General features: G+C 51.4%; 1 protein-coding gene across 2 annotated transcripts in view; it reads right to left on the minus strand.

The window, feature by feature from the left end:
* Positions 1-3,041: 3,041 nt before the first annotated feature.
* Positions 3,042-25,654, minus strand: part of LOC128725747 (glucose transporter type 1) — a 77,957-nt gene continuing 55,344 nt past the window's right edge. Inside the window, exons 13-18 of one of the 2 annotated variants that reach the window (XM_053819514.1) lie at positions 23,356-23,580; positions 23,115-23,254; positions 21,362-21,388; positions 14,185-14,288; positions 8,192-8,662; positions 3,042-3,931 (exon numbers count right to left, since the gene is read on the minus strand). In XM_053819514.1, the coding sequence (XP_053675489.1) occupies positions 3,816-3,931; positions 8,192-8,662; positions 14,185-14,288; positions 21,362-21,388; positions 23,115-23,254; positions 23,356-23,580 (1,083 nt within the window). In that variant the 3' untranslated portion in view covers positions 3,042-3,815. Of the gene's footprint in view, positions 3,932-8,191; positions 8,663-14,184; positions 14,289-21,361; positions 21,389-23,110; positions 23,255-23,355; positions 23,581-25,654 lie in introns of those variants that run through there. The other variant, XM_053819515.1, reaches the window with a different exon arrangement.

Genomic DNA, 25,654 nt, shown 5'->3' on the forward strand with positions numbered 1-25,654 from the left:
TTAAAAATAGCTTCAAACACGCGCTCGCTCACATGTCCCTTTTGCCGGCGGTTGTTTCGCTACTCAGCTTGGATAGACACCGGGCGACCACGTGCTGCTCGGTCGGATTATCGTAACTGATGATTAAGAATTTACCTAAGTGCGCGTTGCGATCGAACTCTTCTTGTCTCATGCAATATGTGTTAAGGTGAGCTTCTTTGTGGCCTTCCGTTGACCCGTCAATTCGCTCAAACCGTTTCGATTTCATGTGTTTTTTGCTGGGCTACCAGAGTGCATGTGTACCTAGCTCTTAAGTGTACTCGTTAAAATTTAACCCTAGCGTTCGTGCGTAGTACCGCCAACGTATTTCAGCGCCTGCTACGGATCAGGCGCAATGAAATTGCTCCCCGACGGAAATCGGAACAACTCTCCGCCTGCTTCGATTGCCTCACACGACGTCTGGCGCACGCACCACGCTTGGGCTCGTTTGATTGATTTGGGAATTTCGTCACTCACTCGATGCCCGGCTACTGGGACGTCGGTGGACGCGACCGCTTGCGCTACTTGCGCCGCCGGAACCGGTTATTGCTCTGGTGCTCCTTCTGGCGGATGTAATCGGCACACTTCCGGGCTCTTGATCGCACCACCCGCACGAGCCCGTTGATGCGTAGCGTGGTGCCTACATTACGGCGCCAGCCACCACGCCGGATCGCAACACCACCTGGGCCACCCGCGTGGCATTCCGCAAACTCGCTGTCCGCTTCGTTGGTCGCGTTGGCGTAGTACTGTGCCTGGCAACCGTAGTACTCGTAGCACTGGGGACAGCTCGGTTGCGGTTGTGGTGATGGAGTTTGCGGTTGCGCTTGGTGGAACTCGCAGTTCTGCTGCTGTTGTTGCTCCTGCTCACGTACTAGGTTCGAGAACGCCTGGAAGTACAGCTGGTTTTGTGCGGTCAGGTTGTAGTGGTACGATTTGTTGTAGAACTGGCTTGCGGCGGCTGCTGCCACGGTTGCTGTGGCCGTTTCGTCGGCGACGGTGATGCTGAAAGGTGGTGGAGCTGCTGAAGAACCACCGGACTGTGGTGTTCGTGGTTCCCGGCGTCTGTCCAGTGTGCCACTGGCAGCACTGAAGCCTAACGAGGCGGTCGACAGTGTCCGGGCGCCCAACGTCGAACGATCGAGCGTGCTGCTTGGGTAGTTGTTGATGGTTTGGTTGTTAAACCCGACGGTTGCCGTAGATCCTCCGGTTGTTGCGTGCTGCTGAGCTGAGGATCGCTGCAAGCTGGATGTCGCTGAGCGGGACATCGTACTGGCCGGTGCCGTATGTAGGCGTGATCGTTGTGACGATCCGCGTGAGATCGTCGACGTGTTGAGCAGCTTGTCATGCTCGGATTGCGGTTGATGCTGTGGCTGGTGCTGCTGGTGGTTGATGTTACGATACAACGATGAACCGTAGTTCCCGGCAAAGATCGATGAGGTCGACGAGGACGATGGTGAGGACGGTGGCATGTTCTGGCTGAGATTAACCGAGTTACGGTTCAGGTTCGTCTGCTTCTCGAATCGCTTCAGATCCGGTGAGATGATGCTGTAAACCGTGGCGGTGGCCACCGGCATCGTTGCTGTCCCGCTGGCACATGTCATCGCAGCACTCGTCGTTGTTGTACCGGCCAGCGTCGAAGTGAAGATGTTTCGCTGCTTCAACTCGAGCTGTTTCGCCGGAACTACACCCGCAACCGTGGCTGATGGTGCGATCGCGTTGTTCAACCGTTCCTCGCTCTTGCACAGACTCCCACAAGAAGACGCCCGCTTTGTGGCCGTGTCCGTGTCACTGCTCTTGATCAAATAATCGCAATTGTCCACCCGACACAGATCGTAGCTACTGTGGTCTAAAAAATGGTTCGTGCAGCAGTTCTCCACGATCTCGCTCTCATGGTGGAAGATGATCGCGTTGCCTTCATCGCCGTTTTCAGCGCGCCAAATCGACACCGTCTTGAAATCGGACGCGGACGCTGACGGCGACGACTTCTTCAGCAACTCCTCGATCTTGCAGCTCGACGATGACGCCTGAATGCCGGATGTGGACCCTACGGCCGGTTCCCCGATGGGTAGCGGTTGTGGACGCCGTCGACGGATCCGATTCGGGCTGTACTCGTTGTCACTGGCCGTCTCGCTGACATCCGCACCACCCGACTCGGTGCCACTACGACCCCGGCCGCTACTGGCCGCATCGACCAGCGACGAGACGGAGCTGATGCGCGACTTATTCGATTTGCTCTCGTCCAGGTTCGCCAAGAAGCTCCACTTGATCTTCGACGGCGATTGGAAGATCTCCGGGATGTTGATGTCGAGATCGTCAAACTCGTAATTCGCCGTACCGATCTCCGACAGCTGGCCAATGTTCTCGATCGTGATCTTCGACGGTGTCAGGACGAGCTGGCTGCCGGCGCTTTTCCCACCCGCTGCTCCTTGCTGCACCTGATGCAACTGTTGCCGTTGCGTTGTCGACGTCGTCGTGCTCGTCGTGGTTGTTGTCGATCCACCAGGTTGATCACTCGAAGTTGAGCCCACGGTTGACAACAGCGACTCGTTCAGGCTCGCAATGTCCTGCTGGCTATCGTTGTCGGTTGGCAACTCACCACCACCAGCGCCACCTAGCGGTAGCGGTTGCAATCGCTGCCGTTGTTCCTCCCGATCCAGCTGGTGCTGGATGGCCGTTTGGGTCTGAATCTGGCGGATATTCTCCCCGCTGATCGAACAGTACGAGTTTTCGCTCTCATCCGCCGTGTAGTAGCTGCACTGGAACCGTGCCGGGTTAATGTTAAAGTTCGAAATGGTTGCGTTCGAACCGCCACTATCCGGCTGCGTCCTGCGGCTGAGTGCTGCCGGTGATTGCTGCTGCCCGTGGTGTTGCGGATGTTGCTGACCATGGTACGGACCCGCCGAGTGGTGCGAGTGATGCGAACAACAGCTTCCACCACTGAGTGGTGTCGTCACACGTCGAGATCTCGGCGTACTTCGAGCACTCCGGTGTGAGCTCGTCACCGACGGTCTTCTCGAGAGGTTCCTTTGCAACGTGGACACTTGCTGCTGCTGCTGCTGCTGTTGCTGCGGTGGCTGGGGTTGATTCACCACGAAGTACTGCTGGATCTCGTCATCATCATCCGTCGTGACAAGGTTACCTCGGCTGCAGTGGCAATTTTCAGCGTACATCGTCGAAGCGCTATCACCACCACCGTGCAGATCGTCCTCCGTACAGATCGTTGCCGTCGTTCCGGCCACTTCCTCCTCTTCCTCCTCCTCCTCCTCCCCCTCATCTGCATGCTCCGTGTCCCGTCGCACCACCTGCTCCTGCTCCTGCTCCATCTCGTCGTCTTCCTCGCCGCCTGTGTCCTCCTGATGTTGGTGCCGTTGCTCGATCGCTTGGTGCTGCCGATGATGCGTACACCTCGGTGACTGCGATGCCGCCGAATGTCGCCGATGGCTGTGGCCACGGTGCACGTGATGCGCGTGCGCATGCTGATGATGATGGTGCTGATGGTGATGATGGTGGCCACCACCACCATCGGATACGGCACCAGACGGCACGCCCGCGTAGCTGCTGCTGCCGGTTGTTTCGCTGCGCAGGCTTATGCGGCTGTGGCTGAGACCACCCGGTCGGTCCGAGCTGGAACGTCGTTGGCAGGAACCCAGGCCGGCCAGCGTGTGCAGGCTGACCGTGCTGCCAAGCGGACACCGATGGTCACAGCCGAGATCCGGCGATAGACGGCCACCGTCGTCAGTGGGCGGTGCGTCGCCGGGATCGATCGAGCTACTAGGAGTCAAGGCGGTGCTCTTCAGTCAAGGCCCTGTGTTCTGGCAGACAGGTACTTGCTGCTGATGACGGTGATGGGGCGCACAGGTGGCAGTTCGATTTTGTGTATTTCTTGCGCCTTCGGAACAACGCTCGGATGCGGCTGCGGATTTGGTGAACGGGGAACGATATCAGAACGCGTGCGTTGCTTGCTTTCCATGCCGAAACGAACGACGAAGGACACACACGTTGTTTTTTTTTGGTTGGGAAAACGGGGCTTAGGGAATGGTGGCAACGAGGAAATGGAGAAGGACAGATCAGTGATCGCGATCGTACGCGGTTGGGAGATATTCAGAAGGACGCACAACGACAAAGGCACACGAGTATGGATGAATGCGAGAAGGCGAAAACCGGCTGCCGGATTGCTTACCGGCCATTAGATGGAGCGAGGAGGCTGATATGAGGGTTAAATGGGAGGTGGGGGATGAAAAAGGTTTGACGCTAGAAAAAAAAGGACCAACTGCGCATTCCACTACCGCGGGCCGAAAAGAGCGGAAAAAAGTCTAACACCTCACCTTCGAGGCTAAAACGAGTAAGAAAAATGCATTCCAGAAACGTTGGAAATGGAGGTTGATACAAACAAACAAAAAACACACATGCCTAAAGGCTCTAGAAGAAAGAAGTAGATGAAGAAGTAAAAAAACGCATGCAATCAACGGAACACCGTTCTACGGCAGAATGGGGGGTTGAGGGCAAAAACGAGGGCTTACGAGAAAGGACGAAGAAAAATCGGCTAAAGTATGCGCTACGTATGCGGTACGAGAAAGTTCCGGTGGCGCTCGCGTTTTAAAGCTCTTCACCCAGGGGGGGGGGGTCTACATTCATGCATAGCAAAGAGTAGAAAGAAGAAGTAAAAAGGAAACAAACAAAACAATGTAAAGTCCCTGCTAAAGGCTGCTGTCCGTCGCATCCTGGCGCCGTGTTGTGTGTTCACCTTCATGTTCGACACAAAGAGGGCTTATCTGTGGGTTGAGTGTCACTTACGTTCTTACGAGTACCGAATTCCGTTCCCCACCCCTTTTGGGCTTTACTTGTGTTGTACAGCGCGCCAATTGGAAGGAGCAAAAGAAAACAAACAAAAAAAAACCCAACCCCCACTTATAATTAATAGCCCAATTACAGCATCCCAAAAATGATGATGTCCTGCGCGCTCTGCGGCGCGTGTTGTCTCCAACTGACTGTGCTATCCTTGCTCCATTTGCCTTTCTCTCTCTCTCTCTCGCTCTCTCTTTCTTCTTCGCACTGACGCAGTTCTAATCATTCCTATCATATTTTACCCTCGTCCTCAGCATCCCCCGATCCGCCGGCGAATTTTTATGCCTTCCATTATCTCCGCGGCGAAAGTTTACTACTCATTAAAATTTATGTAGCATCATCGCAGGACGCTCGCGCGCGCTGGTCCACTATTAGAAAGCGAGCCGGATTGAAACGCGCCCCATATTTAGTGTCTCCGGAATTTTCATCATTCATTTCTGGCGCCCCCCCCTTTATGCGCCGCAGTGTATTATGCTGTGCATCCAATTTATTATGCATGAAACATTACGACCGCGTTGTTGTTGGCCAGGATCGGGTCAAGGGCTCTGGGGGGGGCGGGGGGTTTTGTCCATGCCGCCATGCGTCCTTGACCTTCTGCCAGCCCTTGTCGAACCGATCGCTCGCATTCATGAGATTCGACTCGCTTTAGACGACGTTATGTTATTTTTTTTCTCTCTCTCTCTCTCTCTCTTCTCTCTCTCACGCCGTTCTGGTGCTGCTGAACCGAAATGGGAAGCAGATGAAGGGACGGCACAAAATTATGCCTGCCACCATATCGCGCCGCACCACAAACCCCCGGGCTTCGGGTCGGGATAATGTAAATGTGTATGAATAAATTGCACATAAATTTTGCACACAAAATTATTTATGTATCGATAGCTCGAGGGCGTAACCCGAGCGCCATCATGTGTCCCCCTTTTCGCCATCACGTGTTTCGGCAAGCAGCAAAAACGATTAGCCTGCCTGGGCATCGATCTGGGTGAGACACACACACACACACACGTGCGCTCGCTCGCTCTGCTTTGAGGCTGAAAGCCAATAAACTGGTGTTGACTTTTGTTTCACACCCTTCGGCAGGGAGTGCCGCCACGCTGGAGCGTCCAAGGACGAAGCAAGAGTCCGCGGCCATGGTATTGAATTTTTGGATTTTAAAATAATCTCAATTTATATGCTTCCGGAGTGATTACCGCTCCTTCGCGAGGGCCCTCGGTGAGCTTGCAAATCGGGATCGTTATCCTCGTTCCGGTCAGGATCGGCCTGTTGCTTGTGCGATACGCCGACGAGCGAGACAATTTGCCTTCTGCGCGAGGACATTACACACACACACACACAACAAAAAAAATGTGGAAATGCCCGTTATCATGGTGGGTGGTGCCCATTTTCCACCGGCAGTATGTGGATCCACGACGATCCGGCACTCTCTGGCAATGGGGCAAAAGGCAACCGAGCGAGAGCGAGAGAGAGAGAGAGAGAGAGAGAGAGAGAGAGAGAGAGAAGCATCATTTGCATTTTTATTCAGTCGATCGCCTGGCCTGGGAAGTGCCTTTGGCTGGCTGGGCCGACTGGTACGGTGGCACCGGATTACCCAAAACGTGGCCAGAGATTACGGGCTTTATCGGGGGCGATTTATCGAACGATCGGTTTTTGATTATTTAATTCGGCGTGATTCGTTGCCGCCCTAGCGACGTTCCGGATCCTGTCTTTGGCTGTTCGCGTTTTGTGCCACCATCGGCACCGCCTTATCTGCCTAATTGGTTATCTTAATTACGCTTTCTGCTTTCGCTTTTTTTCTTCCTCCCTCTCGATAGCGAGCATCCTTCAGGACGAGGCTCGCGTGATCGTCGCTACATTTCACCGCCATTTTGCTAAAATGTGGAACCAATGTCAGTGTACTGTGTAATGTTCGCTGGAGGTTAACGAAGGGGGGCTAAGGTAGTTATAAGGAAGAGGAACTGCTCGAGTAAAAAACAAACACACACACACGCACACGCACACACACACACACACACACGTTGGCTACGTGCTTGCCTCCAGTTAGTCGCAGTGGGGGTTTTTGGAGAATGCACCGATTCGCTGAACCGAAAACAACGCTGGTGGGAAGTTACTAGTTCTTCCGATCTACATCCCGGAGAGAAGGAACGCCACTTGGTTCTTTGGTGGTTGCCTGGACCGGTTGAAACGTAAGCCAGTTCATTTTCTTCGAAACACCCATCTAAAACCCGCTGTGAACGCACGCAAGGATGGCATCGTGGCATTCGGTTGCATTGGGGTTTTGTAGACATCGACCCAAGCAAAGAGAGACAGAGAGAGAGAGAGAGAGAGAGAGAGAGAGAGAGAGAGGGTCCTACTTGTACACCGAAGCGCTCCCAACCTTTGCAAGGACCTGCGTGCCGTTAAAGGGAGCAGGCGAGTTGGGTGGCCAGAGAGTAAAGTAGAGTAAAGCCACAAAACGCGTAACATCCGGCACCGAGATGTGCCCAAACACACGAGAAGGACCAAAAAAAAAACACACACACAAACAAATAAGCAACACCACCGCAACCGACACACCGGAACCGGATGCCGGTGGCCGCGGGATGGCTACTCTCGCGTCACGTACGTACGTCACGTCCTACAACGGAAACAAAAGGGGGAGAGATGTAGCAGTGGAATATATGCACGGAGGAAATACCTGAGCAAACGGGGGGAGTAGTAGTGGTCCCCCTTGAGTGTGAGCTAGTGGCATGCCAGGGGACGGATACGCGGATCCGCGCAGGACACGAGATCAACCGAAACCACTGCGATCCTGCGATCGCGCAAAAACCAAAGTCCAAAAGAGGGTGTTGGGAACAAATAAACGGCGCGGTGGCAAGAAGGGGCCCAAATCGCACGCCACCTTTACGGACCTGGGGGAAAAGGCAAAGAAGAAAAGAAGAAGAAAGTGCGAGAGAGAGAGAGAAAGAAAGAGAAGAGAAGAGAAAAGAGAGAGAGAGAGAAAGAAAGAAAGAAAGAAAAATGTTTTAATGGACGAGCTTTTTAAGGACCGTTGTTACTTTTTTTTTGGCAGAATTCTAGCTATCTATCGTCCTCGAGAAGACCAAGTTCCTATCCTACTGGTGTCCCAAATTGATCCTTCTCTCTCCCTATAGGTGTTCTACTTCCCCTACGCCTACTGCTTGCCTGTCTGTCTGTCTGCCTCTAACGCAGCTCGAATGCCACAAAACCATCGCGTTTACGAGCGTACACTCGCGGTATCCGAACTGACCGCACCTTCGCTAAAACCTCCGGCAAAAAAGGACCCTAAACCCGCGGCCGAAGGCCTGCTGTAAAATCGGGAGCCTGTTTGTACCTGTACACACGATCCGTCCATGCGCGGAGTGCCTCCGGAAGCTGTCCCGAGCCGGATTGCCAGCGCTTTCACCGGGCAGGACCTGATAGCCGCCATCCGTTCCATCGGCGTACCCGTACGCCGCGTTTCCATGAGCTGCCGACGCCATCGCTGTACCTCTACCACTGGCTCTAACGCGCCTCAGCGGCATCGGCGAACAGTTCGTGCTGATGGCCACGGTTGTCCCAGCGGCCGTGCCAACCGTCGTGGTGCCATAGTTCTGCACCTGCATGCCACCGTACCCGGCCGATGGGGGCGCGTAACCGAGCCCAACGCCGGCGTACGATCGGGAACCCGGTCCGAGCAGGTTGCTGTGGTCGCTTAACGGGTACGGGCCCATCTCACCGTCCAGCTTGGACGTCGGATCGAGCAGGTTGCTGTCACCCAACGGGTACGGACCCATTTCACCGTCCAGTGTTGCCGATCCGAATACTACACGACACACGACACACGACCCACGACCACCATCCGTCGTCGTCGTCGAGATGAGAGATGAAACATTAGGTGGCGTGGGCACGGGCACGGGCACGGGCACGAGCGGTGGAAACACGTGTTGAGAAGGGCGTGGGTGAGTGGTGTGAGTCGGAAAATTGCACTTAAAAAAGTGGTGGTTCTAGTGGTGGTGATGATGGCGGCGGCGACTAGTAAGGCTCTAGTGACTCTACGCAAACCGTGTGGCGCTCGGTTGCGTTGTGGGGAAGTCGGTTACCCACACACACACGCACACACACACGCCCACTCACACTCACTCGCCACTCGGTGAGGTACTTTTTGTGTCCTTTTTGTTCGTTTTTTTTTTTTTTTGAAATAAACTACTGCAGCGTGCTAGGATGCCGCAGCCGACTGGTGGCGCCCCGGTGCGGTCGAAAGCGGAAGCTGCGCGCGCCCTTCGTGGAGAGGGTGTGATGGGGCGAGGGTTTAGAACTGTTACGCACCCAAACGCGCGACTCTCTAGCCCTATCTACGCGGTGGCTGGTGCTCGCTCAGCTTTAAGCAGGGATCTTGAGGAATTCCGAGGTGAAAAGGCGCCAAAATGTCCGTTGGTTTGAGGCGCACACGCACGCACACACACACACGCGCGCGCGTAAATGTGGAGTGCGAGGGAAAAGAGTGAGAAGAGCAGAGCAGAAGAGTGAAGTGAAAGTGGCCGGTGAAAGTAGGCCAAATTGTGTGGCCGTTTGTGTATTGTTGTTTGGGTGTGTATGCATGTGGTGGTGGTGATGTGTCTTCAAGCTCTAGCTCATCGTAGAGGATATGGCGACCACTTGGTGTCCTTTCGGGTGGCCAGCTGGGGCTCGATACGATTAATGCTATCATATCCCACCGCCTAATCACTACGAAGCGCTTAACCCCCTATGTGAGGAAAATAAAGCAAGCAAGCAACACCAAACAAAAATGGCACCATATGCAAGTGTGGTTTTGATTCAATTACGCAACAAATGATTTTAACGCACGTCGACGGTAACCGAGCTCCCTCAGCAAGCTCCTTTTTAGCGGCAACGTGCACCTGCGAGTGGGTTTGAGCCTCTTATCAGTCGGTGGGTCTCGCTGGGAAACGATGGATGTTTTTTTTAAATGCCCTTTTCCCGTGCTTCATTTACATGAAAGTGGTGCCAGGGTGGTGCAGGTGGTCGTGCAAATTCGGATAAGCGCCCTAGCTGAACCTCCAACCCAGACCCGGGTGAGCATCACTCGCTTTCGCCCATTACGAGGACTTCACAGATGGAGCACTTCACAAAACTTCCACAGCATTCTTCGCGAGAGAGAGAGCGAGAGAGAGCGCTGGCAAAAAAAACACACACACAGGGTGAGAAAGCGAGAGACCGGAATAAAAAAGAAAATGAAAACACCCCCATCCGGAAAGCTTTCAGCGCGGATTCCGGGGACCAAACACACACCCACACGTCCTTCAGTGTGTGCCTTTGCAGACGACACAGCACACTACATTAATGATCCGTAAACGTGCACAACTGGCCCGGCGTTCCCAGGGTGTTCCTAGTCTACCGCTACGCTTTTGTGCATACGGTGGCGAGTTTTTGGAAAAGGGCGAGGGCAACCAGCGAGTGTCCTGCCGGGGGTTCGCGACGATAAGATGAATGATTATTACTAAAACACCGGTTCACCAAACCGAAGGGAGCTTTCGCTAATGATGCTTCCCGCGTGTTGGGGACGCTCGAAAACAAAAAAAGAACCGGGCCACGAGTGCACTGATAATGAAGGTTTTATCACTTTGTCACCGCAGGAAAAAAGCTTCGCCAAAAGTTTGTCGTATTTGGGGTGGGTGATTTGCGTTCCCTAATAGTTTTAGCGGTTGGCTCATCTGGCCAAACATGCTGTTTCGTGCCTTCAAAAAGCTTCTCTTGCTCCTTGCTTAGCTGATGGAGCCACTGCAATTTAAGGTTTTAAATTCCCCATTCGAGATGCTGCACTGGAAATTGGGCTTAAAGTGCTGATTTCCTTACAACTGCGCGGTGTAAAAAGGCGACACCACGATGATGGTGATGCGATTGTGTGAGGCACTCCATTGCGATGAGAATCAAAGCAAAGCAACGGCGATCAACTCAGCGCTGGCAAACAAGCGAATGCATATGCGAAGAAGCGAGAGAAATAAATCCATCCCAAAATGCCAACGTGCCAAAGCGAGCATTTGAGCGTAAAGCAGCGTCAGCTGAGCGGCTGAACCCTTTCCCGGCCACAGGCGAGGGAATTATATTCAGGCCACGCGGGAAAGGCGACAAGACGGTCCCAAATAATATGCCATCCTTCACGCTGATAGCCTGGTGCATTATGTCTTCCGAGCACGAGCAGCCACCTCCCTTCCACGAGGAGTGGACCGTTTTCCCGTGATGGGTTGAGAAAAAAAATGTGTGTGAGACGAAAAAAAAAATGGCACTCCTCTATGAAGACATCCTGCAAAAGCTTGATGGCCGCTGCATGGGAAAATGTTGCCGGTAGCGGTGATTTAATGCGAGAGACCCCGCGGGTGTAGTGGAACCACGGCGTCCCGGTAGACCGCAGGGCGTCCGGACACAATCTCCGGTCGCTCTTTCTCTCTCTCTGTCTCACGCCCACAAACGCTGTCTCTCTTTCTGCGTTCGGTCCAAGCGCTCGCTTCGCTGATGATAAATGATGAAAACCGTTGCGACTGGAAATGACAACCCGTTGAAGTTGTCATACTCGATTTTTGGTGCCGATGAGAAGCAAACTTACGGCACGCGAGAAGGATGAGGATGAGTAGGGGCAAGGGGCCTGCTGGCTTTCCACCTGCAACACCCCGGAACAAGCCACTCTTCCGCAAGCACGGGATCAGAGCTTTCGCGCAACCGGCGAACGTGCCGGTGGTGTTTGCGTTTTCACTTCACGCGCCCCGCAATGCGTCGCGAAAGACCCCAGCAACGTGTGAGAGGGAGAGAAGAGAGAGAGAGAAAGAGAGCGAAAGAGCGCGTGAAAGCGAGAAGAGGAACGAAAAAAAGGACGACACGGGCGTCGGAATAACGGTAAGTGTTGATTTAAATCTTCCACTTACGAACATGAAAGTCATGTTTTTCCTCGGTCGACAAACGTTTGGCACGGCAAAGATAAGTGTCAGGTGTGAGGTGGGTGGGGGGGAAGGAACGTGGAACAAAAATGACGCTGCAAGAGGTGTAGGTTTAAGTACACGATTTAACACGTTGTATTTACAGAATCCTCCGCAGCGAGCTGCACGCGCGAGGTTGCTGCTGGGGGAAAATTCGTCAAGGACGTGTTTTTCCTTTTCTTCTTCACGGTTTTTACTACGAGAGAGAAAGCAGCGAGGAAAATTACACGCACGCACACACAAACACATGAGGGTGGAAGAAGAAAAGCGGCGAAAACTAGAGCTGCTTTTCATGTGCCCGCGTGTACGTTGTGCTTTGTGTTGTTCCGAAGGCCTTCGGAAAGTTTTTTAAAAACCTCCCACCATCATCACCGTGTAGAGGAAGGGTGCTCAACCGCAGCGCAAATACACCGCGGGAACCATAAGGAAACCCATGTCCTTCCCGAAAATACACTCGCATCCACAACATCACCGGTCGCAGCCGGTGACAGCCAAATGCGTGACAAACAGTTTTCATTTCCATGGCATGCTGGGTGCTTTTCTCAAAGATGGTGCAAACGCGTACTTTCCATTTCCACACACACACACACACACGCACACAAACAAAGACACAGCGACGCTAGGGATTGTGTTGGATCACCAACGGAAAGAAAGAAAAAATTGAACGTTCCGGAAAACACGCATTGTGCGGGAAAACCGGTGCCAGTGCGCGTCCCAACGCAACCGATGGTGACGGTTGACAATGGGCATGTGAGCTTTACCGAACCATGATCTCTTTCTCTCTCTCTCTCTCTGTCACACACGCGTTCGAGCGTTTCGATTCGGTTGAAATTGGTTGAAATTTTTCCAATTCCAAAGCATGCCAAAAACGGCTAACGGATGAACGGGTCCGGGGATTTAGAGGATCCTAGAGAGCCTGAATATTGAATAGATGCCCGTGCTTAGTGCCGGGAATGTGGCCCGTTTAATTATGTTAAAGTTGTGGCAGGGAGCGAGGACGCAAAAGAAAAAAAAAACAAGAACGGATACATCTAACGAAGGAATGCGTCCTGGGAATGTTTGCTAAGCACGTCGATTTTCCAATAACGCGCTAAAAGCATCCCCAATGAGCAGCATTGTGGCGATGTACAATAGGAAACACATCCACACGCTACGTGGGACGGTTTTGCTATCCCTTTCTTTCTCTTCCCCCGATCAAGCTCAAACTCAGGGCCTACTATGGGGGCCACTGATTGGTACGCTTTCGAGGGGGGTTAAGTTGAGTTGAGTTTTGTGCCAAAAAAAAAAAAAAAGGATCCGTAATAGGTAACGGCGTTACGTAGCGCCACGGACATTTTGCGGTGGAAATTGAGAAGTAAATTTATGGCTTTCGACCCAACACAAGGGTGGAGATGAAAACACACTTCCCGCACACCGAACGTGGAAACGCGGGTTGGAAAACGACGCCAGCTTGAGAGGGTGGCGAACGGCTGATAAGCGTAACAAAAAAAAAAAAAACAGCAGGATGTGAACAATATGGCGGCGTTCATGGCGGATCCGATGGGTGAGTGATGCCAACGGGAACAGACGTGCGAGCAAGTGAGCCGTGTAATGATGTGTTTCGTGAGATATGCGAGACCCACAAACCAGCGGGTAGTGGCGCATTTCCCAAGCATGCAGGAAACGATAAGAAGAAACGAAAAACATACGCACACACACACACATATACACACCACTAAGCTTACATATATCTAGCAGCAAACACACGTCTAACGGGGTGTGGTGAGTACGTGCGCTAGCGAGAAGTGCGGTGTTTGGAAAATTTGGCCAACAGATCGGCAAGCTAACAGACGTTGGGAAAAAAAAATCAAGACAAAGAACAAGAGAGAGAAAAAAACGAAACAGACAGAAAAAATATGGCGCCCTATGGCAAGGTAAGCGCGTGATAGGAGAAGATTGATAGATAGGTTTAGAGTTAAGTTGATGAGTGAAGGACACTCGTGCGATTGTGCGTGTGCGTGCGTATGTGTGCGCGCGAGTACATGAATGCGATGGAGAGGAAAAGAGAGGAAGCCAGAAGCGGTGGAAAATTGGCGCACGGTGGATGGATGTGGTGACCCAAGCAGGATAAGCGGATAGCGGCACGTATTAGATGCAGCGGTTCCACGCGAATCCACACGCCATTTGTTTCCTCCTGGCGCGTCCTGGCGTGTCCTTCAGGCGGGGATTTCTTCCTCTCTTTTTCGCTGCTCTCCATCCACCATTTTGTCACACACACACACGCACACACACACACGTACGCAAATATTTACAGAGAACGGCACAAACAGAGAACGACACACACACAAACATACACAAACGGAGAAGAAAAGCTCGCTGGTAAAAAAACTAGGCTTACGTGAATCGTGCTGGGTCTTTTCCTCGGAGATCATCAGCGCGGCGTGTTCGATGCCCGAGTTCATACTTTGCGGCTCCAGATTATTTACGCAGTTTAGCATACTCCTGAAATTCGCACACTCTACGATTATGTAATAAGTGAATATTATCAGATTACCGATAGCGTATGGGAACGAGTGTGAATTTTTAACAGTTTCTTTTTCTTCTCTTTTTGTCTTCCTCTTCGTTGTTTCTTTCTTTCTTTTCTTGGAAGGGGTTTTCTTCTGCTGTGATTCGCCTATCAGGGTTTGTTGTTTCAGGTGTTACGCGAACAATTTCCCGGCGCTCGGCGCTCGGCGCCCGCGAAACCAATCAAGCCGAATGCTCTTTTTTTCAGCGCAATTCTGCGGCCTTTCGGCCATTTTTCGATCGTTCGTTTTCGCTTCGCTCTCATTCCCGTTTTCCACCATAGAACCGTTTGCTTGGATTCGGAAAGCGAAAACAAAAAAAAAAGAAACCCTCTATCGTAGCAAGCGATGGCTGTCAACATTTGTCAACGGCACACTTGGTAGGGCCCATCCCAAGATGGCGCCCGGAGAGCTTTTACTAGTGGTGGGGTGGGAGGTGACCTTAATGGGCGGTGTGCGGAATGGAATGGCGAAGCGCTTGGAAAAGTAATAATTTGCTGCCAAAACATGGAACAAAATGGAAGCCAATATGACGTGCAGCACGTGGGGTGGCAGTTTGGGGATAAAGGAAAACAAAAACCGAAGCATGGCGGGCAACGGGCATTTTTCAACCCTCCCGGTGGGTGTTCCAGCGATACTGCGGGGGCAATTATTTCAGGGTGATGACGTGAACACACCCTGCACGTACTTTACGTACGTGTGTGTGTGAGTGTGTTAGGGATGTTTTTTCTACTTTCGTCGCATTTGCTCACCAATCCCGGATGCCGTGCGGCTGGGCGGTGGATCATGATGAAAAATGGATCATTTGCGTGCGGAACGATTCCCATGGGATGTGTGTGTGTGTGTGTGTGTGTGTATGTATTGGGCTGCAGGGACTTGAGGGAAAACGTACAGGACGAGCACGATGGGTATTGATCCCCGGTTTGCTTCAACTCTCGAGGGAACATTGTCGATCGTTGAAGGGATGCGCATAAACCCACCGACGATTCCTCACCCTTGCGTAGAGCAGCACACATACACACCCTCGCGCACGTGGCTGGGTCAAACAAGCTGCATTGTGTAATTTCCCTTTCGCGCGAGAGGTGAGTTCAAGGTAACCAAACGAACGAACCGAACGTTCGAACGGTTCTAACGGGCGCGTTTACTGCGCCTGGCACGATGGCTCGGGGCAAAAAGTTACCGTGCCAGCACCAGGCCACCCACCCACCGTAGGCATATTGGAAAAGTTTCTGCACCAGCGGTGGAAAGAAAAAGCCCCCCCCCACACACACACACACACCCACACCTACACAACTTTATCTAGCGCCACGTCCACCACGGAGCAAGACTATTATTTATGAAATTATCTTCCACCCGGCAGACGCGACGGCCTGGCATGCATGATAATGTCCCTTTTTCCGAGGGGGGGGGGAGGGGTGCCCCCGTAGCGGCCCAAGGCAGAGGGTAGTGGTAGCGGGGTGCGGATGAAAAATCCACCAGGTGGGAAAAGGTAAACGAATGCTAAATTACACGGAAATTGAACTTTAGCTATCGGTTTAGACGTCGTTATTATCGTTTGTTTTCTTTTTTTTTCGTTTTGTTTCTTGCTGTTGTTGGGCTCCCGTTGGCCACCGAGCTTCGCGATGGCGTTTTGTTTGCCCGCGAGGTGCAGAATGGGTGGCTGCCCCCATTCGCGGCATGCCGTCGGGCGAAAGTTGTGCCAAAGTTGGGCCGCGAGACTCGAGAAGCAGCAGCCTCGCGGTGAGCGGTACTTTGAAAGAATTTCCATTTCCTCAGGTGGTGGGCCGCCTCCATCTCGCGGGAGCAAAAGGGCGCCCCCGATTTTCCTCGCAGGATCGGGGGATTTGAAGGTGGATGCGAATGGACAAAATTCTTCGGAAGTGACTTCGAGGAATGTTTGTCGCGTTGCTCGGATTCTTATTTCGTACCTGGTGCACGGTTCAGGGCCCGAAGAAGAAGAAGCAGCAGCAAACAACGCGCCACCATCCGGACGGCGAGACGATGGAGGCGCCCGAGCGAACGAAAGCATTGTTTATTTAGCGTCGCGGAAACAAATTGGAAGGAAAATAAAGCGCGCTTGCTGGGCGAAAATGAAATAAACACGAAATAAACGTGAAACATATCTCATCGTGGGCAACTAATAACGAAAGTTTTCGGCATAACTTACACGCGCATTAGGTTGGTTTGGGAGGTGGGCGGGAGGATTCTTTCTTTTTTATGCTTTTGTTGGGAAGCGATGGGAATTGATTTTGAATCTCGCGCTCCGATTTGCGAGCTTCTGTTTGCTTTTCATTTTCCAGCTAATGGACGCTCGGGGATAGTTTTTGGGGTTTAATTGATTGCAATCGAATTGGTTTTGCATTTTTATGGTGTCATCAGAATTCGCGACAAAAAAACAGTTTATATCAGTCTGTGTCTGATCGTATCTCGAGGTCTTAACGGGGGTTTCTCATGAGGGAATGAAAATCTTGAAATAAACTAAAGAAAAAAACGATACATAAACGATTTATAACTGAACATTTGAATCAAAATGAAGCTTGCTTTATTATCCTAACGTTAAGCACAAATCGATGAGTACGAACTAAAGGAGGGCAAACTGAAATACTTACGGAAACAAGAAAAAAACCAAACAAAACAAAAACAATGGAATTCGTCATCCAAAAACCGCTACTACTTGACGGTATCAGTGGCACCCGGTTTACCGGAAGCGGAAGCTGGATGGTCGTGGGGCGTTTGCAGCTGGATCGAATCCGAGCTGATCGAGTTTCGCTCGGTTCGGGGTTCGTCATCGCTGCGAAATAATAAATAGGAAATAAAAAAGAAGAATGGGCCCGAAGAAAACGCCACGTGGCGTCGTCAAGAGCTGAAGATGGTCGTAGAATGTTCAAGTCGAAGGATTAGTCGAAGCGTTTTGAAGAGGATGGATTAGGCGTAATGGAAGGGTTAGTATCTGCTACGCTGCTCGCTAATCGCTTCCAAGGACAAGCGAATTAATTCCATCCAGATGGAACGACGCGAGAGCGAAGAAAAGAAGCCAAATAAACGAGCAAGGAAGAAGGCTCCAGCAGAAGGGACAATTTGCGTGAATTATTTTCCTCTGCCACCCAAATTTGACAGTGATTTGCCGCCGGGGGAAACAAAGTAGGCTTCGAGAGCGGTTCGCGATCAAAGGGACGCGCGCCGTTTATACCCCAGTGGTTCGAGAGGCCGAGCTGCCACGGGGGTTTCGAGTGTATAGCTGCCGTACAAATTAAATTATCAATCCCCAATCGCCTTCGGCTTTTTGACTCTCTTTTGGGGAGAGTTGGCGCGAAAAAGGCGACAGCACAATTCGGCCATAATGCGGCGCGTTTGGCGCTCGGTCAAGGGAGCAAAAGGGAACCGAAATCCTTCCACGAGCGGTCGCGAGGCTAAGAAGATCGGATAATTCATTAGAGCGCAAGGCTGACATCATCATTACCGGCAAAAACCTCCCTCCGGTACGAAATATTATTCATCTGTCGCCGGAAAAAGGGGTGCCGCCAGGGATAGGGCAAAGAATGGCCGCCAATCCCACCCAACGACCCTCGAAGGGGTCGCCGTAGGCTTCAATCGTTCGTTGAGAGACGAAAAGTTTGTCATCATCGCCCTCCTTCTCCGATGGAAGCGCGAATTCCTCCCGCATAGGCGTCCCCGGTAATGCTTTTCGCTCCATTAAAGGATGATTAATTGATTTAAGAGTAATTAGAAACGGCGGATTTCCGACGACAAAATCCGCGGGGTGGCTGGACAATGTAAGTGGCGTGGAGGGTGGATTACAGCGCCCCCAAAAAAAAGGACATCATCGCGAGGTGGCACTGGTCCGAAATCCATCGACCCACCCGGCTCACAAAATCATCGGCATCGGTGGGAAAGCGAAGAATGAAACAAAACGGCCCAAAATGGCGAACCATCAAGTACCACCGCCGCGGGTGTACCGAGGCAGAAGCACTTCTTTGGTCTGGCTTTCGAAGGAAAAGCCAAAAGAAGAAAAAAACAAAATCGGTTTGATCTGCAATTTGTGCGATTTATGGCTCGAACCAACGTTAAATCGCACGTCCCGTTGCCGTTTGAAGGACGCCAGGTAAGGAGATTTTATGGTTTTCCAATCAATGGCCACGATCGGCCATCGGGTGATTGAGTGTGTGTCAGGAGGCAGCAAAAAAGGCGCCCTAATTCTGAACGTCCTTTCAAACGCGGACCTTCATTCGATCTTTCCTCGGACGGCAATTACTTTGGTCTACGGTTGGAAAAATTCGCCGAAAAATCACCCACCCAGGCGATGGGTCTCCCACGCGACCGCTCGATGAATCGTAAAACCGGAAACGGTTCCCTCCACCATTTGCGGCGTGTTTTCGTCCCCTCCTCCCCGGTTGCCGTGAAATTGGCTTGAATAATTCATAATGTTTACTTAGCGACTGTGAGGGCGGTGCACGCTCCTTAGCGCGTGGGCCACCGTTCCAATTAACGGGCACCGATTCGGCGAATAGAAGCCCCGGAAGCCCTCTGGTGGTGGTTCCGCGAAACACAGCGACCTGACGTGTGCGGGACGAACAGAAGCGCTTTTAATGGTTCAGAGCGCCCAATGCCGAATGCCGTTGCTTTACGCTTGATGTTTCGATGCCGTTGAAAAAAAAAAGCCGCGCACCATTTCGTTTGCGCTGGAACAACCATTTTCCCGCTCAACTGCTCTGCATAATGCGTTCGATAAGTTAAGTGTACAGATAAAAAAAAACCATGGAAAAAAGTTTGCAATCTAGCGTTAGAAGGAAAGTAAACGTTCGCAAAACTTCGCAACAAGGAATGCAGCTCGGAATGGGAAGGGGGTGGAGAGATGGGTGCGAATCAAGCGAATAAGACGTAAAAATGGCGGCCAGCTTTGAGCGGTGCTTTAACGCGAGAAAGCCCACGGGGGCTGAAAGTGCGTCGGTTTAACGTCGGTGGCTGATGGAAAGGACGAGCTGTTTTTGCGTGCGAAAGGTCACAAAGGCGGTGGCGATGAGTGAGAGCGGAAAAATTCATATGCAAACGCGCATCTACGGCTTCCCAATCCATCCAAACGGTTTCTCCAACGGTTTCTCCTGGCTTCACTTCAGGGCCCCCTGCCAGCCTGAATCGAATCATCCGTCAAAACGCAGCCCAAACTGTTACAAATTCATACACGCCTTAGCACTTTTGGGGGAGGCTTGAGTTGAGTGTATCGGCATCTTTTCTTTCCTTTTTTTTTTCGCTTCATTTTTCACCCGTCCAAATCGCCATCGTTTCGTCCTCCCAGAACCGGAAACCCGACGCTCGGCTTCCGGTGGTCGGGGACGCTCGGCCAGCGAGGGATATAATCTGATAATATTGCGCTATCGGAGGAAGGAGGATCGCTCTCCTCACACACACACGCACACACACGCACACACTCACATCCACACTCGTACACACATGCACAACACATATTTTCCTGTCCATCGCGTGTGAAATTTCGTCCATTCGTCTTCTTTGGGTGGACGTTTTTTTTTGTTTGTTTTTTGTTAACGTTTTCGACCGTTTTCCATTTCGCGTGAGTTGGCGTGGTGCGTTGGTGCGGTCATCTGTGTACCGGTGGAACAGGGTCTCTTAAAGGTGTGCGAAAGTGGTGCAACTTGTTGCCCATCATTGCCGAACGTTTTGGGTATCTGAGGTCGTACTTTGTGGCCCTCGTGGTCAAGTACGGACGCTGTTTTTTTGTTTGTGACGGTGCTAAAGAAACCGTTTCCAGGTGTCACAAATAGTTGTGCTGTTGCTGGTGATGGTGCATGTGAGCGAACAGTTTTCAGTCCACGCCGGAAATGTTGTGCGAAGAACCCGCCTCCGATGAAGAACCCGCCTCCGGTGGCAACTAAAGCGTCGAGTAGCAGGCGTACGCTTTCTCACGCATGAAACTGTCACGGTTTCATTCGCGGAAAGCGTGACCCGAAAAGGTCCCAAAATAAACTGAACGCGTCTAAAATGTCGAATCATAATCAAGCGCCTTTGCCCCGTTTCGTGGAATCAAAGTAAGCGTACTTCGCGGAAGTACCCAACGGTTGGGATCGCATCAAGAAACAAGGCAAATGATACTTTTACGTGTGCTTTTCCACGTACGGAAAATACGTAGCCGGTGCGCATAATTATCAACCGAAGCGCGCCGATGGAACAAAGTGCTCCAGCCCGTTCAAGCTAGTCGGTAAGGATTGCTTTGAAATTTTGTCCTTTGAAGAAAGGGTTCCGAAAACGGTGAGTCCTTTCACGTTTTGCACCACCACGAGCCGGGCTGTGTGGTGTCACCGAAACCAACAAAACTTACCGAACCCACGATGCAAAACGGAAGTAGATCGAGCGATCACTATCGGCGCTTATTCTCGCAGTGGGGTTTCTTTCCCCCATCGTGCTACTTATTCGACAAAGCGATACGTTTTACAGGGCCAGAAGAGCGTGAACGTGAAACGGATTAAACAAAACAGTTGAAAGAAGAAAAAAAACAAATATCAAAACAACTAAGGCACGGAAAGCACAAGACAGACGGCATCGTACGCGGATGTTTTTTTGCGATCTGGCTTTCAACAGAGGAAGTCACCGAGCGATCGATAACGAAAACCAAGCGCGCTACAACCGAAGCAAAACGTGAACAAAACTCGATATACGTGTGGGAGCTGATACGGCGTGTGGGGTGGGTGGGTGCGTCGAAATGCGGCAAAACGGTCAAAACGAAACGACGATCCACGGGTTTAATGCGGGACACCATCGGCAGAGGTTCGTCGGAACGCTCGACACGCGGTTTTGTTATCCCTCTGTCGTGAAAATGACGTGACTTTTGGAGCAGGAAGAAGGTTATGATGCTGTGGTAGTTTCGAGGGGTGGCGGAGAAGGGGTGGGGGGCGGTGGTTGGGAGGGTTTTGGTTTTTTTTCTCGATCTTTTCCTCTTCCAGGCGATCATATAGCGAGCGAGCGAATTCGCGTATGCTTGCGCTGCGCAACTGCACTTACCCGTAGAGTCTACTATCGCGCAGGTTTCTATAAATTAGGGAGGGTAAAAGTAAAGTTGTTGATATTCTGCTTCTTCTGCCGAGTGGGGGTGGGGGTGAGGTGGATTTTAGGGGCGATGGGGCGGTGTGGAAAAAGAGTGCGGCATTGAGGGAAGGTGGATGAGTTGAGATTCGGCATTTCAAACGGCACCGTTGCACCGGCGCACGCACGCACGTGAGAGGAAGAAAGAATTTGTCATTAAAAAATTGCGCTCTCCATTGATGGATGGACGAATGGTGGATGGCCCTTAGCGGATGTTGAGTTGTAAGGGTGAGAGAACATAAGAACGCAACCGCGGATCCGGGATGAGAACCAAAATGTAATGGTGCGCGTGGTTGCTAGAACACAAGAAAAAAAAAAACTCTGATGCTAAACGCACAGCACAACCGCTTCGATCCGGTCTGGTCCGATCCCGTTACGGGCAGAACAATGAGAAAAGTTTCCCTCGTCGTTGTGTGTACACGGGGGCGGTGGGTTCGTGTTCCGGGAACGTTCGAGCCACTCATTTCCCACGCGGACGCGGCAGCTTTCAATCAACGTCCGATAGTTGGCCGCATAGTTTCGCAACGGTGCACAGATTATTAAAACTTTGCCCCGGCGCTCAGCAACACTTTGCAACCCCAGGGGTGGGTTGTCTTGTTCGCGCAATTTCGCAGCAAGCCTAATTACCGGCACAAGTGGTGGTGGGAGGTTGTAAGGAGCTCCACCATAATCAACCATAATGGTGTCTTACCGTTCGACGGGTTTGAAGAAGTTTTTCTTTACCGTGGTGAATAAAATGTGAAAGATGGGCCGGTGGGTGTTATCGAGCTACCCTCCAAAGGCCATCGAACATGGAAGGGAGAAATGATGAGAAGCCGGGGCCGAGGCACGTAGCACGATAAAGAAAAGCGCTTCAACTCGAAGGATCCGATTTCAATTGAGGGTCAATTTGGCGAGCATTCTGGCGAACAGTCGCGTGCAGAATGAAGGAAGAAACTCGGCCCTTTCAGCACTACCCGTGGCTGTTCGATCGCCGTTCACCGTTCGTTTCGTTCGGTGAAAACTTCACGGGAAGTTGGATTTGCGTCCGAAATCGAGCGCAGCAGGACGGTTGAGGCCGTGATTGGGTCCGTGTTGCCGGAGGTGGTCAATTTGACCAATATTTTCCGACTTCCTGAACCAAATTGAATACCGGGCGTTCGGTGAACAGATTCGAGACCGGTTGGTGCTGTAAAACCGTACTTGTTTTCTTCCTATTCTTACTTCCTTCCTGTTCCACATGCCCACTTCCGTTTCGCCCAGCAGCACACGGCAGATGTGGAGTGATCGATATGACGACCGCGGACAGGAATATTGTTAATTTTCAATCCGTGACCGTGACGGAGCCGTGCCGCGACGTGAAATTGGAAAAGTCGATTCAAATTTGTCGCCAGATGTGCGATCCGCGCACGGGAACCGCTATCGGGGACTCGCACGGACACCAAATGCTGCCCATTCGGTACCGCGTGCAGGTCCTGGCGTGCGCGGATCGCAGGACGAATTAGAACTTTGACGAGTTCGGCGCAGCGTCCACTGAGAGATTTATGTTTACGCTTTTTTTTTGGCTTTTTCCTCACTTTGTTGTAACTTTTTTTGTTGTTGTTGTTATGTTATGTGGGTGTGTGTGTAGTGTAGAAAGCGGCAAGAAAAGTAAGTGAGAGAGCACGAGGCATGCAAGATGAAATGGTCTTACCTTCCGTTTCCGTGCCTAAACAGAGCTAAAATTTCTTCGAACGTTTTGTTTTTGGTCTCAGGAACCTTTTTATATGTAAATATCCAAAATATTGCTAAAAATACACTAAACGGTAGGAATGTATAATTTTCCAAGGCAGTCTGCGATGGGAGAGAATGGAAAGAAAAATGGCGTGTTAATCGCGTGTCACATGTACACGACTGAGCATTCTCATATGGACACCACTTACACACACACATACCTTTAAACTTGGGAAACCAATTCCAACAACGAAGTTCGCCATCCAGTTCACGAGCACCGCGATGGCCATCGCGCTCGGCCGCGGTCCTTGGGAGAACAGCTCGGCAGTTATCATCCACGGTATCGAGCCCGGTCCGACGGCGAAGAACACGACGAAGGCCAGCGTTGACACTACCGACAGGTAGGACATCCAGTCGATCATTTCCTGCACATAACCAAAAAACTCCTAAACTATGCGTGTAACACTTTCGGTTCCCGTATTTAAAAGGCTTTTCGGTTTGTTGTTGTTATTGTTGTCTGTTGTTGCTGTTGTCTGTTGTTGTTGGATTGTCCTGTCAGAATCGTCACCGAGTCGGTTCGTCACGTTCGTCCTGATCGCGTCTAGATGAGCTGATCGTGGGAGGGTTCGGAGCGGGATGTATATGTATATGTTGCGGAAACACTCCAACGAGCGAAAAAGGGAGGAAGGTATCGTTTTTCTTTGCTTTTGCTTCTCATTGTTCTGATGGCAAGTGTGTCAAGTTGTTTCTGCCGCACGCCGCAGGATAGACCGTCAGAGATGTTTGAGAGTGTGTGGCAATGCGTTTGTCTTTTTTTTGTTTGTTTGTTTGGGGTTTGTGAGAACGCGGCGACTCCAAAGGGACAGAAGGGTGTGTCCAGCAAAACCTAAGCCCCAATAAACCTCGGAGAAGAAGAACCGAACGACCGAGTCTCCGTCACCTAGAACGACATGCTGCTGGACATTGTTTATCGGAAAAGTCGAGCGAAACGCAAAACGGGACACTTCTGGAAACGGAAGCAACGGAACCGAGGCAAACGAAAACCTACAAACGAACAAAACAAACTAAACATCGACAAAAGGAAGGTTAACGGCAGCGTTTACGCTCGGTCACCTTGACGGGGCAGTCACCGAGTTGGAGTACGAGCCACGGCTGTGGTGTGTGTGCTCTTTGGCTCCTCAAACTAGCCCCGGATGTCGGTCGGTTAGCGGCGGAAGTACACGACCAACAAACCGGGGGAGATGGGTTTGCGCTACGCTTTTGGCTAGTACACTAATTCGGAAGCGAAAACCGAGCGGCCGAGGATCGAAGGATCGCTTTCCCGGCACCCGCTGTGAGGTGACGCTCGCAAAATACCACAATCTAAGGATGCACTGGAACTTCGAAAACTGTGGAACGAACGAAACGAACGAAATGAAAATAAACAAAACAGTGCCAACCAACGCCTCCTTTTCGCACTTTCGATAAGTGTTTGGTCGCGAACGGCTGTTGGGCAGGTCGTGTGTGGCCTGCGCTAGGTGGGTTGTGCTAGTTTCGCTTGTAGTTTGGATCTTTTTTTTTGTAATTATTAATTACGTTAGCTTAAAATACGATAGAAGAAAAATGGAAGTAAAAATTGGCATGTGGGGTGGTAGTGTGGAGCGAGGGCGGGGAAAGAAAGAGCGTAACCTATAAATCACCATGATCAGCTATGGCTTGACTTTAGAGGTAGAGGGTCCTGCGCATTGTCTCGCGGCACGTCCGAAAGCGGCGAGCAATGAATCATTTTTTTTTTTGCAATGCCGGGCATTAGTCAGCTTTGGCTCCTTGCTGCCGGCGCAAGGAACAAAAAGGAAGGTAGAGAGAAGTAACTTGGGTAGCTTAGGAAAGGTGGATCGTGTTTTCTAGCGTTGGTACTGATGTAAATGAAGGAAGAAAACGGTTGGAAATTGAATTTTTAGCGTTGTTTTTTTTTTCTTGCTTTGTTTGTACTTGTGAGCCTGTGGTTTGTGTTCGTGTTCCGGGAGTTCGTGCACCGTAGCAGGCCATCGTTTCCACTCCCACGGAAGAGAAAGAAAAAAAAAACAGCATGTGATGAGTAGGCCGTGTGCGTGTGGGATAACGTCGTGTGCGCCATCTTAGATGGCCGTTTGTGAGTGACAAGCGGATGAAGGCTTTTGTGTTGATGTCGGACTGTCAAAACCGGAGCCCAGGTAGACGAGATAAAGCTCAACCCGCGTGACGTAGAAGAAGCGCCACAAGCTCGTAACACATTCCAACGCTTCCGTAGGGCTTAAAGCGAAAGGAGCGGTTTCCTGTTAGCGCAGTAAGTTATTTCAGCTCACTTTCGAAATCATCCCAAACGCTCGCTGGGAAGGCTTTTGTTTGATTTAATCGCCTTCGCTATGCTTTCACTCGGGAAAGCCTTTTGATGAAGAGCAAATTTGATGACGCAAACTGAAGCCTTATGGGGTGGATTCGCTATTGGAAGCAGTTCTCTCAGATACGAGATTACGGCTCATTGGATTGTACAGCACAGCA

The sequence above is a fragment of the Anopheles nili genome, chromosome 3 (genome assembly GCF_943737925.1).
Source record: "Anopheles nili chromosome 3, idAnoNiliSN_F5_01, whole genome shotgun sequence".
Taxonomy (NCBI): Eukaryota; Metazoa; Arthropoda; class Insecta; order Diptera; family Culicidae; genus Anopheles; species Anopheles nili.